The following is a 12,916-nucleotide window of genomic DNA, read 5'->3' as shown; positions in this document are numbered from 1 at the left end:
GTAGGTTTGCACAACCAAAGAATTTCTGCACAAACTGTCAGAAACGGACTCAGGGAAGCTCATCTGACTGCAGTTCGACGTCATAACCGACTTCAGTGGGCAAATGTTCACCTTCGATGGCCACTTGCACGCTGGAGAAATGTGCTCTTCGCGGATTAATCCCAGTTTTAACTGTACCGGGCGGATGGCAGACAGCTTGTATGGCGTCATGTGGGCGAGCAGTTTGCTGATGTCACCGTTGTGAACAGAGTACCCCATGGAGGCGGTGGGGTTATGGTATGAACACAATTGCATTTTATCAATGGCAATTTGAATGCACTGAGATACCGTGACGAGATCCTGAGGCCCATTGTCGTGAAATTCATCCACTGCCATCACGTCATGTGTCAGCATGATAATGCATGACCCCATGACGCAAGGATCTGTACACAATTCCTGGAAGCTGAAAATGTCCCAGTTCTTCCATGGCCTGCATACTCACCAGACATGTCACCCATTGAGCATGTTTGGGATGCTCTGGATCGACGTGTACGACAGCATTTTCCAGTTCCCTCCAATATCCAGCAACTTCGCACAGCTATTGAAGAGGAGTGGGACAACATTCCACAGGCCACAATCAACAGCCTGATCAACTCTATGCGAAGGAGATATTTTGTGCTGCATGAGGCAAATGGTGGTCACACCAGATACTGACTGGTTTTCTGATCCACGCCGCTACCTTTAAAAAAAAGTATCTATGACAAGCAGATGCATATCTGTATTCCCAGTAATGGGAAATCCACAGTAAAATCTTTTAAATTGATGCATGTTGCATTTATATTTTTGTTCAGTGTATATTGTATTATACAAGGGCGCATTTGGAAATTAGACCTAGGTCTCAATATGTCTTCCCTGTTAAAATAAAGGTTAAATAGAAATAAAAAAGGTAATATTTTCTAATGTTATGGCAGCCCATTGTAGCAGGATTACTTTTGATCTATCTCATTCACCCTTTGCGAGATAAGAGACAGATCAGTGCAGGCGGAATCGATCTGATGTAAGACAATGATGGACTTCATTATATAAGGTAAAAGCAAATTGCGACTGATAATGTTGATAATTCCCTGGGGAGTTGCTTCTTGCCTGGACATCAGTGGCTCAGTGCAGTCAAGCAAAAACAAAAAAACACTGTCGAGATTTAAAGCTATGGCGACAATTTCAGAATGTAACAGGCTGTTACTACAATTTCAAGTAAAAACTCAATAAAACAAGTCCAAAAATAAGGAAAATGTCTGTACATTTCAGCTGTTTCATAAACATTGCTCTGCTATAAAAAAAAAATGTACTGAAAGAGTGTTGGCTCAACGAGACAATTCTGTTTACGCTGCCCTGCTTAGCAACTGTCGGGAGAGTGTCGTGTGTTACTACCTCCGGAGGAAGTGACAAATTCGCAAGTTTACATTGCCGTAATACACTGAGTGTACAAAACATTAGAAACACCTGCTCTTTCCATGACGTAGACTGACCAGGTGAAAGCTATGATCCCTTATTGATGTCACTTGCTAAATCCACCTCAATCAGTGTAGATGAAGGGGAGGAGACAGGTTAAAGAAGGATTTTTAAGCCTTGACAATTGAGACATGTATTGTGTATGTGTGCCATTCAGAGGGTGAATGGGCAAGACAAAATATTGAAGTGCCTTTGAACGGGGAATGGTATTAGGTGCCAGGTGCACCAGTTTGAGTGTGTCAAGGACTGCAACGCTGCTGGGTTTTTCACGCTCTCGTGTGTAGAATCATCCACCACCCAAAACACATCCAGACAACTTGGCACAACTGTGGGAAGGATTGGAGTCAACATGTTCCAGCATCTCTGTGGAACGCTTTCAACACCTTGTAGAGTCCATGCCCCGATGAATTGAGGCTGTTCTGAGGGAAAAGGGGGGTTCAACTCAATATTAGGAAGGTGTTCCTAATGTTTTGTACACTCAGTATATGTGTAGCGGAGGGTATTTTTGCGAAAGGTCTAGTAAGTGTGAAGAACCTCATAGTGTAGAGTAGGCAGGGACATAATGCACTGCAGCCACCAAGAGGTCATTGGACATCAGCTAAGCCGCTGGCGTGACACGCACACACACACACACAGTTCTTAATTAAAGGTGGTGGGGTTTTTTTCTCTCACCGCAGTAGGTGTCCTCTGTTTTGTCTTGGCGGGGTGTACGTGTGATTGTGTGTGTGTTCGTGTGTGTGTGTTCGTGTATGATAATGTGTAATAGGGGTGTTCTTGTGTGATAATGTGTAATAATGTGTGTGTGATGTCTCCTACCTCTGAGCTTATTGACGTCTAAAGAGCAATTAGAACAATTTTCCACTTGAATTCTAGTTTACACGACAGTGTTACGGGTCGGTGTTACACGGAGTACAATAGGAACCTCAAAGCAGAGAATGGCATTCTTTGGCTGGGCTAGCTTTGTTGAATAAAACAGATAAATGCCACGATGTAAACAGCCTGTAGTCTCAATACAAAACAATATAGTACACTTCTGTTTGGCATAGTAGCTATTTTGTTTTTAATTAGTCAGCTGTCATCCATTGACGTCAATTGGAGGTTTGCGTGAGAGGTTGAGTTACACAAACAGATTTTGAGTTAGGGTTCAGCCTTGAGTGTCCCTCCTCTATGGTTATGTTTGGTTGTGTATCTATTTCCTCTGTCCTGTAGGATCTTCTATGTGTCTCATGACTCCCAGGACCTGAAGATCTTCAGCTACATCGCCAGAGACGGACAGAGTAACATCTTCCGTTGTAACGTCTTCAAGTCCAAGAAGAAGGTGAGAGTCTCTCTCGCTCTCTCTCTCTCTCTCTCTCTCTCTCTCTCCTCTCCCCCCTCTATTCTCCCTCTATTCTCCCGGACTCTCTAAAGTTTTATGTTTTGGTGCCGCTAGGGCAGTTCAGACAGATTGTTCATTACTTTTTTTACTGAGGAATGTTTGTTTTTCATGATCGTGTTTTTTAAGTTACTTTTCATAAATTAATTGTAAATATTGTATGTTTTTATTGCATTGGAATTGTAAAAATTGTGAATTTGTATGATTGTGTGCAGGGCTCCCTTGTAAAAGAGGCCTTGGTCTCAATGGGATTTCCCTTTTGAAATACATTTTAATAAATACAAATAAAATTCCTCCCTCCCTCCTCTCTAGCTGTCCTCCTGTGGACAGTTTAAAGCAAGTGGCATAGCTTTGGGCATCCCATCACCCAGGAGACTGAGCCAGCGGTTGGCTAACAGATTCTATTTGACCATGCAAATACTCACCAATCTGGCTACATTTTCCAAATTAATAAATCAGATAATTCATCCTCAAAGACAGAACTCTAGAATATGATAAGGGGAGAAAATAATCAAATTCTTAGTCCTTCCCCTTGTCATTGTGCAGAACAGTCACTGTTGCACCCCAGCCCTGTCTGTTATAATGACTGTCTGAGAAACTGCTGAGCCATAATGGCTGTTAATTGACAGGCTGAATTGGAGGGAAACACCTTGACTCAGAACAAAGGCTTGGCAGTTAGAGAGACAGAGAGAGTCATTATGACACAGTAACATTATGGGGCTGTTCCACTGCTGGTTCTTTATCTGCGTTTACGACTCTAACGATGCTAGAACTGCTGGTACTTAATCTGGATTTACAACTCTAGCCAGACTAATGATGCTAACTATGCTAGTACTGCTGCTCCTTAATCTGGGCTAATGACTTTAACAAGGCTAATGATGCTAACGATGTTAGTGCTGCTGGTCCTTAATCTGGGCTACACACTTAGAAATTTTTTTCCTTATAGAACCAAAAAGGGTTATATCGCTTGCGTCACATATGGAACCCCTAAAAGTTCTATATAGAACCCTTTTATAGGGTTCTTTGATCAGAACCCTTGAGGTTCTTCTTCACTGAACCAACATGGTTCCATATAGAACCCTGCATGGTGCCATTAATTAATTATAGCTACTACTATGAATAGTAATATTGTTAGCTAAGAATATAATTTCATAAACAATTAAATAATGGACAAAATAATACCGGCATAATTTTTAGAATGTATTGTCATTGTAGAGTCACTGACCACCTTCCGGAGACACTTGAAACCCTACCTCTTTAAGGAATACCTGGAATAGTATAAAAGTAATCCCCCCCCCATAAAAAAAAGTATATATATACAGTGGGGGAAAAAGGTATTTAGTCAGCCACCAATTGTGCAAGTTCTCCCACTTAAAAAGATGAGAGAGGCCTGTAATTTTCATCATAGGTACATGTCAACTATGACAGACAAATTGAGGAAAAAAATTCCAGAAAATCACATTGTAGGATTTTTTATGAATTTATTTGCAAATTATGGTGGAAAATAAGTATTTGGTCACCTACAAACAAGCAAGATTTCTGGCTCTCACAGACCTGTAACTTCTTCTTTAAGAGGCTCCTCTGTCCTCCACTCGTTACCTGTATTAATGGCACCTGTTTGAACTTGTTATCAGTATAAAAGACACCTGTCCACAACCTCAAACAGTCACACTCCAAACTCCACTATGGCCAAGACCAAAGAGCTGTCAAAGGACACCAGAAACAAAATTGTAGACCTGCACCAGGCTGGGAAGACTGAATCTGCAATAGGTAAGCAGCTTGGTTTGAAGAAATCAACTGTGGGAGCAATTATTAGGAAATGGAAGACATACAAGACCACTGATAATCTCCCTCGATCTGGGGCTCCACACAAGATCTCACCCCGTGGGGTAAAAATGATCACAAGGACGGTGAGCAAAAATCCCAGAACCACACAGGGGGACCTAGTGAATGACCTGCAGAGAGCTGGGACCAAAGTAACAAAGCCTACCATCAGTAACACACTACGCCGCCAGGGACTCAAATCCTGCAGTGCAGACGTGTCCCCCTGCTTAAGCCAGTACATGTCCAGGCCCGTCTAAAGTTTGCTAGAGTGCATTTGGATGATCCAGAAGAGGATTGGGAGAATGTCATATGGTCAGATGAAACCAAAATATAACTTTTTGGTAAAAACTCAACTCGTCGTGTTTGGAGGACAAAGAATGCTGAGTTGCATCCAAAGAACACCATACCTACTGTGAAGCATGGGGGTGGAAACATCATGCTTTGGGGCTGTTTTTCTGCAAAGGGACCAGGACGACTGATCCGTGTAAAGGAAAGAATGAATGGGGCCATGTATCGTGAGATTTTGAGTGAAAACCTCCTTCCATCAGCAAGGGCATTGAAGATGAAACGTGGCTGAGTCTTTCAGCTTGACAATGATCCCAAACACACCGCCCGGGCAACGGAGGAGTGGCTTCGTAAGAAGCATTTCAAGGTCCTGGAGTGGCCTAGCCAGTCTCCAGATCTCAACCCCATAGAACATCTTTGGAGGGAGTTGAAAGTCTGTGTTGCCCAGCGACAGCCCCAAAACATCACTGCTCTAGAGGAGATCTGCATGGAGGAAGGGGCCAAAATACCAGCAACAGTTTGTGAAAACCTTGTGAAGACTTACAGAAAACGTTTGACCTGTGTCATTGCCAACAAAGGGTATATAACAAAGTATTGAGAAACTTTTGTTATTGACCAAATACTTATTTTCCACCATAATTTGCAAATAAATTCATTAAAAATCCTACAATGTGATTTTCTGGATTTATTTTCCTCATTTTGTCTGTCATAGTTGACGTGTACCTATGATGAAAATTACAGGCCTCTCATCTTTTTAAGTGGGAGAACTTGCACAATTGGTGGCTGACTAAATACTTTTTTTCCCCCACTGTATATGTATATATATATATATATATATATATATATATATTGGGTGGTTGTCTCACTAGCTATCATAAGTTGAATGCACCAATTTGTAAGTCGCTCTGGATAAGAGCGTCTGCTAAATGACTTAAATGTAAATGTAAATGTATATGCAAACATAGTTTGGAAATATGCACTGGTGGCCAGCAGAGGCATCTCTTTGTTTGAATGATGGATCACGTCAACTATGGCTGACTTCAATACAATACAACTTTGTCCATTAGTTACAGCGAACAACAAAAATGTGTCTTCTGCTCCGTTCTCAACCCCCCAAACAGCAGACCTCACACATACAGTTGAGACTAACACAGGTTCAAGCTGCAGTGCAGCACCCCTGGATAGAGAGCATGTTGTGGGGTTACGTACCTTGCTCAAGGGCCCAACAGTAGGGGAATGTTTTGAGGATATGAACCCAGCAGCCCTCCAGTTGTCAGATCAATTCCGCCCATTTTTTCCGGCGACTGGCCCAGGATTCGAACCGGCCACCTTGCGGCCACAAGTCCAATACCGACCTTGTGCCATTCTGGGATATTCGGTAATACCGGTACTGAACACAAGGGGCACTGTTTTCAAACCTCACTGATACTCTGTAATCCGAAGGTTAGTAATGCTAACAAGTACATGTAAAATCCCATAGAGAATGCTAACTAAATGCTAACGAGCACATTGCGAAGTATAGAAGTAACTCAAAACTGCTACTCAAAGTTTGCTGCTCGTACAAAACAAATATTAGCCAGCAAGGCTCTTGATCCAGAAGGGGATTCTCTGCTGTTACCAAGTGAATGCTTGGTTTTGGAAGAAGCTAACCACTTAGCTAGATAACTAACTAACTACTAAATTAGCAAACCAAATGCACAACTGCAGCGCATTTAGCACATTTTAGACAGTTAACTTAATAGTTATAAGAAGGCTAGCTGGCAAACATTTAGTTGTGAATTCCATACTATAATTAGATCGCCTGGCAAATGCTGCACAACAGTGAGTGACTCACAAGGCTCTGGTCTCTCTTCATTGTGTGCTTGTGAAAAACACCACATGACACGTGACTGCGGACTACCGTAAGCTTCATAATAATGTGACAGGTGAAATTAAAAACGCAATGTTCTTTATCTCCTAACGTATTGCACAAGTTGACTGCAGGTATTTACTTAAAAAGTAACTACAAATATTGAAATGTATTAAAAAAACTTCAAATACATATTTTCAACGATATTGACGGTATGTGGCTTTTTCCAAATACCCCTGTATACGGTTTATACGGTATACCGCCCAAGCCTAGTTGTCATGCTGGAATGGAAGTTGGTTTTTGAATCGGAATGGCAGTTACATTTTGAATTGACCAAAAGGTTCTATATCGAACCCCTTTTTTATCTAAGAGTGAATACTTTTATTAAACACAGTATTTCCTCTTGCTTCTAGCTAGCATTTAGTTTGCAACAGCACAGATTTGTATGAACCTTGCTGTTTGCCACTTACACCTCAGCAACAGTGTTGCAAAATATGAATCCGATCTTCCCCCTGCCATAGAGAGCTAACGGTCTTGGACGTCAGCTAGACATTTTTTCTGAACAGGCGAAATCATGCAGCAGCATAATTAATATGGATATAAATGTCAATGCATGTCAAAGGGGTGCTGAAGGTGGGTGTGGTGCATGAATCAAGCGCAGGACGCAGAAGCTCAGTCCAAAAGACTTTAGTGCAATATTCACGTAGAAAATAAGCACAATAAGCCCGAAGGCGAAATCACGGCGCACACAGGCGTCAAACAAACGGCGCACTAACATGTGCGAAAAACCCTCTCCAAAACACTGGAGGGAAGTACGTAGCTCCAACACGAAAACAGAAGAGCAATCACACACAAAGACAAACACAACCAACGAGAACTAAATAGGACACTAACGAGGACTAACAAGACACAGGTGTACAACATAAAGACAAAACCAAACGAACATGAAACATAGATTGGTGGCAGCTAGTACTCCGGGGACGACGACCGCCGAAGCCTGCCCGAACCAGGAGGAGGAGCAGCCTCGGCCGAAACCGTGACAATGCAAAGCAGCTGAAACAAATTAAAAGGGAGCATTACCTGTCATTTCAGAGTTTGATGTGACTGGGTTAGCTTTTATTAACTGTTGTTTTCTACAATCCCCATTACACCCCTGGGGTAGGAAATAGGGATAGAACCCTCAAGGTTATTTGCCTTCATTGGGTATATACAGTACCAGTCAAAAGTTTGGACATACCTACTCATTCAAGGGTTTTTATTTATTTTTACTATTTTCTACATTGTAGAATAATAGTGAAGACATCAAAACTATGAAATAACACATATGGAATCATGTAGTAACCAAAAAAGTGTTAAACAAATCAAAATATATTTTAGATTTTAGATTCTTCAAAGTAGCCACCCTTTACCTTGATGACAGCTTTGCACACTCTTGGCATTCTCTCAACCAGCTTCATGAGGAATGCTTTTCAAACAGTCTTGAAGGTGTTCCCACATATGCTGAGCACTTGTTGGCTGCTTTTCTTTCACTCTGCGGTCCAACTCATCCCAAACCATCTCAATTGAGTTGAGGTCGGGTGATTGTGGAGGCCAGGTCATCAGATGCAGCACTCCATCACTCTCCTTCTTGGTCAAATAGCCCTTACACAGCCTGGAGGTGTGTTTTGGGTCATTGTCCTGTTGAAAAACAAATGATAGTCCCACTAAGCGCATACCAGATGGGATGGCGTATCGCTGCAGAATGCTGAGGTAGCCATGCTTGTTAAGTGTGCCTTGAATTCTAAATAAATCACAGACAGTGTCACCAGCAAAGCACCCCCACACCTCCTCCTCCATGCTTCATGGTGGGAACCACACATGCGGAGATCATCCGTTCACCTACTCTGCGTCTCACAAAGACACGGCGGTTGGAACCAAAAATCTCACATTTGGACTCATCAGATCAAAGGACAGATTTCCACCGGTCTAATGTCCATTGCTCATGTTTCTTGGCCCAAGCAAGTCTCTTCTTCTTATTGGTGTCCTTTAGTAGTCGTTTCTTTGCAGCAATTCGACCATGAAGGCCTGATTCACATAGTCTCCTCTGAACAGTTGATGTTGAGGTGTGTCTGTTACTTGAACTCTGTGAAGCATTTATTTGGGCTGCAATCTGAAGTGCAGTTAACTCTAATGAACTCATCCTCTGCAGCAAAGGTAACTCTGGGTCTTCCTTTCCTGTGGCGGTCCTCATGAGAGCCAGTTTCATCATAGCGCTTGATGGTTTTTGCGACTGCACTTGAAGAAACTTTCAAAGTTCTTGAAAATGTCCATATTGACTGACCTTCATGTCTTAAAGTAATGATGGACTGTCGTTTCTCTTAGCTTATTTGAGCTGTTCTTTCCATGATATGGACTTGGTCTTTTACCAAATAGGGCTATCTTCTGTATACCACCCCTACCTTGTCACAACACAACTGATTGGCTGAAACGCATTAAGAAATTCCACAAATTAACTTTTAACAAGGCACAATTGTTAATTGAAATGCATTCCAGGTGACTACCTCATGAAGCTGGTTGAGAGAATGCCAAGAGTGTGCAAAGCTGTCATCAAGGCAAAAGGTGGCTACTTTGAATAATCTCAAAATATACTATATATTTTGATTTGTTTAACACTTTTTTGGTTACTACATGATTCCACATGTGTTATTTCATAGTTTTGATGTCTTCATTATTATTCTACAATGTAGAAAATAGTAAAAATAAATAAAAACCCTGGAATGAGTAGGTGTGTCCAATCATTTGACCGGTACTGTATATATATAACCTTTTTTAGTAAAAGGTTATTTAATCTCGACTAAAGAACCAAAAGGTTCTATATAGAACCCCAAATAACCCTTTTTTTCTAAGAGTGTACCGACTCTAAAAAGGCTACCGATGCTAGTGCTGCTCCTGCTATTGATTATACAATCCTGGGGCAAGGACAAGGCCGTGTGAATTCAACTGTGTGTGTGGGGAGGAGTGTGTGCGCGCGCAAGGCAGTGTGTGAATGGACATTTCCTCTCTCTCTCTCTGCTCGGCTGAATAGAGAGCTAATCGTTCAGTCTCCAATGCTACCAATGTCACACACACTCCCGTCACAATCCATCACTGTCTAATCCAAGGGTGTCAAACATACGGGGGGGGCGCAATATACTTACAAATTACAAAACACAAATCGAAACGGTGTATAAATTATAATGGACGTAGATTCATACAGTTTCTTGACTTTGTACAGCTCGTTTATAATCACCGATAAGAAAGCTAGACAGCATTGAAAATTCCAAAGACTATGGATAGAATACTTTTATTTGCACATTTTGACGGTGAGGAAATATAACACGTTTTCAGTCCGGCCCTCCGGACCTCTTTGAAGACCGAATGCGGCCAAAATGAGTTTGACACCCTTGTTCTAATCCATCATATACATTAACGTCATTTAGCAGACGCTCTTATCCAGAGCGATTTACAGTACTGAGTGCATACATTTTCATACTGGTCCCCCGTGGGAATCGAACCCACAACCTTAGCATTGCAAGTGCCACACTCTACCAACTGAGCCACCTGGGACCACAGACACATACGCACCACACATGTACACACACACACATACACACGCATCCTGTCCAGTCATTCTGATTGTGGTGTGATAAAGTGTTCTTGGCTGCTCTCTGATAACCTCTCATTATCACCCCCAGTACTCCTCCAACTATTTTAAAAGCATCTGGAGAATAGGAATGCTCTATCTCTCTTTCTCTGGTCCGAGAACAGTATATTTAATTAAAAGACAGAGACAAGTCATCCACAGTAGCTCATCAAAGACCATTGAATAACCTCTCTCTCTCTCTCTCTCTCTCTCTCTCTCTCTCTCTCTCTCTCTCTCTCTCTCTCTCTCTCTCTCTCTCTCTCTCTCTCTCTCTCTCTCTCTCTCTCTCTCTCTCTCTCTCTCTCTCTCTCTCTCTCTCTCTCTCTCTCTCTCTCTCTCTCTCTCTCTCTCTCTCTCTCTCTCTCTCTCTCTCTCTCTCTCTCTCTCTCTCTCTCTCTCTCTCTCTCTCTCTCTCGCTCTCGCTCTCTCTCTGTCTCTCGCTCTCTCTCTCTCTCTCTCTCTCTCTCTCTCTCTCTCTCTCTCTCTCTCTCTCTCTCTCTCTCTCTCTCTCTCTCTCTCTCTCTCTCTCTCTCTCTCTCTCTCTCTCTCTCTCTCTCTCTCTCTCTCTCTCTCTCTCTCTCTCTCTCTCTCTCTCTCTCTCTCTCTCTCTCTCTCTCTCTCTCTCTCTCTCTCTCTCTCTCTCTCTCTCTCTCTCTCCAGTCCCAGGCCATGCGTATCGTGCGGACGGTGGGCCAGGCATTCGAGGTGTGTCATAAACTCAGCTTGCAACACACACACCAGAACGCAGATGGACAGGAGGACGCAGACAGTGACAAGACCTGCAACGAGGAGTCCACGCTCTCAGGTGAATACCCACACACCAACACACTCCTGATTGAGTGTAAGAGGCCATTTGAGAGGATAGCATCACAGATGAGTCAGTCTATAGAGAGAGACTGTGACTGTGGAACAGAACAGTGGTGGGATGACTCTGGCTCCAGTGACTGCTGGGTCCTTTCATATGGAGATGAGCCCACAGTACCCACGCGCTACGCTCACACACACACACACTGTCTGCATTGACCCCCTCCTTTGCACCAAATATTTTGACTCATCACAGTTATTCCTCGTGTTATTATCTTTCTATTATTTTTATATTGTTTTCTGCATTGTTGGGAAGAGCCCGTAAGTAAGCATTTCATTGTTAGTCTACACCTGTTGTTTATGAAGCATGTGACAAATACAATTTGATTTGATTTGACACGCACACACACACACATGAGAGCTGATCCCTGCTCTCTCTGTCTCTCCCAATAGTGTAAGCCTCAGGAGCCTCTGAGCACAGCCAATGGGCTTATCTGGAGTGTTAATTGTCAGAGCTGGGAGAACAAGAGAACCACAGGAGAACACCTTAATGAAGCTCCTCTCCTCCTGCCCCCTCTCTTTTTTTAGCAACTTTCAACAAAATACCTCTGAGTCCTCTCCCCTCCGCTCTCATCTTTTTATCTTTCTCTACCTCTTTTGGTGTAGCAACTTTCAAAAAAATACCTCTGAGTCCTCTCCACTCCTCCCTCATATTTTTATCTTTCTCTACCTCTTGTGGTGTAGCAACTTTTTTTCTAACAACAAAGTCTGTTACTCCATTGGCCGTCCTTCTGTGGTGTTTCCTTGACGATGTGTTGGTGTGTTTGTTCTCTCAGCCCGGGAGTTAACAGGAGCGGAGAAGTCGGCGGTTGCTGTGGAGACAGACATCGATGCGGAGGAGGCTCCCTTACCATTACCGGACAGTACGGTTGAGGAGTTTAACCGCGGCGTCACTGACCTGGACGGAGTGGATGCTACCGCCAACACTGACCACACACACCTCAACAACATCGACAATGACAAGAAGGTATGGCTGTGTGTGTATGTGTTTTGGGGGTGAGGTTGGGGTGTGTTTGAAGGGGAGAGAGGGGTGCAAGCCAAGCGGGATGAAAGTTCCATATATGCAGTATTCTAACTAAGGGCTGGAATGAGAGAACACAGTAATTGCTTGTTAGACCAGTTAATACAATACCATTGGTCTATCTACTGTATAGATTGCTTACACCAGGGAATACAATACCATTGGTCAATCTATAGATTGCTTGGACCAGGGAATACAATACCATTGGTCTATCTATAGATTGCTTGGACCAGAGAATACAATATATTGTGGCCTGTCTAAAGGGGCTTGAGGAGGCGGAAAACAATATTGTTTGGCCCTTGTATAGGTTGATATGTACAGTGACACTTCTTTTGTGAGTCAGGGAGAACCCACACACACACACAGCATTGTCTGATGTTACGACAGATTGAGTTATATTGGGTAAAATTGCTATTCTTGGATCGAAGACTGAATAATTGTTTCCTCTATCTCTAGACTGCTTGGACAGGGTGGAAACATGATGTAGTTTACATGTAACATAAACATTCCATTTAATTATGTACATGTCAGTAGTTATAACTTAGTTAA

The 12,916-nt window shown here is 42.7% G+C and overlaps 1 protein-coding gene across 1 annotated transcript in view; it reads left to right on the top strand.

Annotated features, from left to right (window-relative positions):
* LOC121533938 (carboxyl-terminal PDZ ligand of neuronal nitric oxide synthase protein) overlaps positions 1 to 12,916 on the top strand; it is a 140,028-nt gene that overhangs the window by 107,769 nt on the left and 19,343 nt on the right. The window contains exons 5-7 of the mRNA XM_045215591.1: positions 2,698 to 2,806; positions 11,143 to 11,287; positions 12,123 to 12,313. Coding sequence (XP_045071526.1) covers positions 2,698 to 2,806; positions 11,143 to 11,287; positions 12,123 to 12,313 — 445 coding nt within the window. The remainder of the gene's footprint in view (positions 1 to 2,697; positions 2,807 to 11,142; positions 11,288 to 12,122; positions 12,314 to 12,916) is intronic.

This window comes from Coregonus clupeaformis, unplaced genomic scaffold, assembly GCF_020615455.1.
Source record: "Coregonus clupeaformis isolate EN_2021a unplaced genomic scaffold, ASM2061545v1 scaf0477, whole genome shotgun sequence".
NCBI classification, from domain to species: Eukaryota; Metazoa; Chordata; class Actinopteri; order Salmoniformes; family Salmonidae; genus Coregonus; species Coregonus clupeaformis.
Note: the sequence above shows the minus strand (reverse complement) of the source record. Positions and strands in the feature narration are given on the sequence as shown.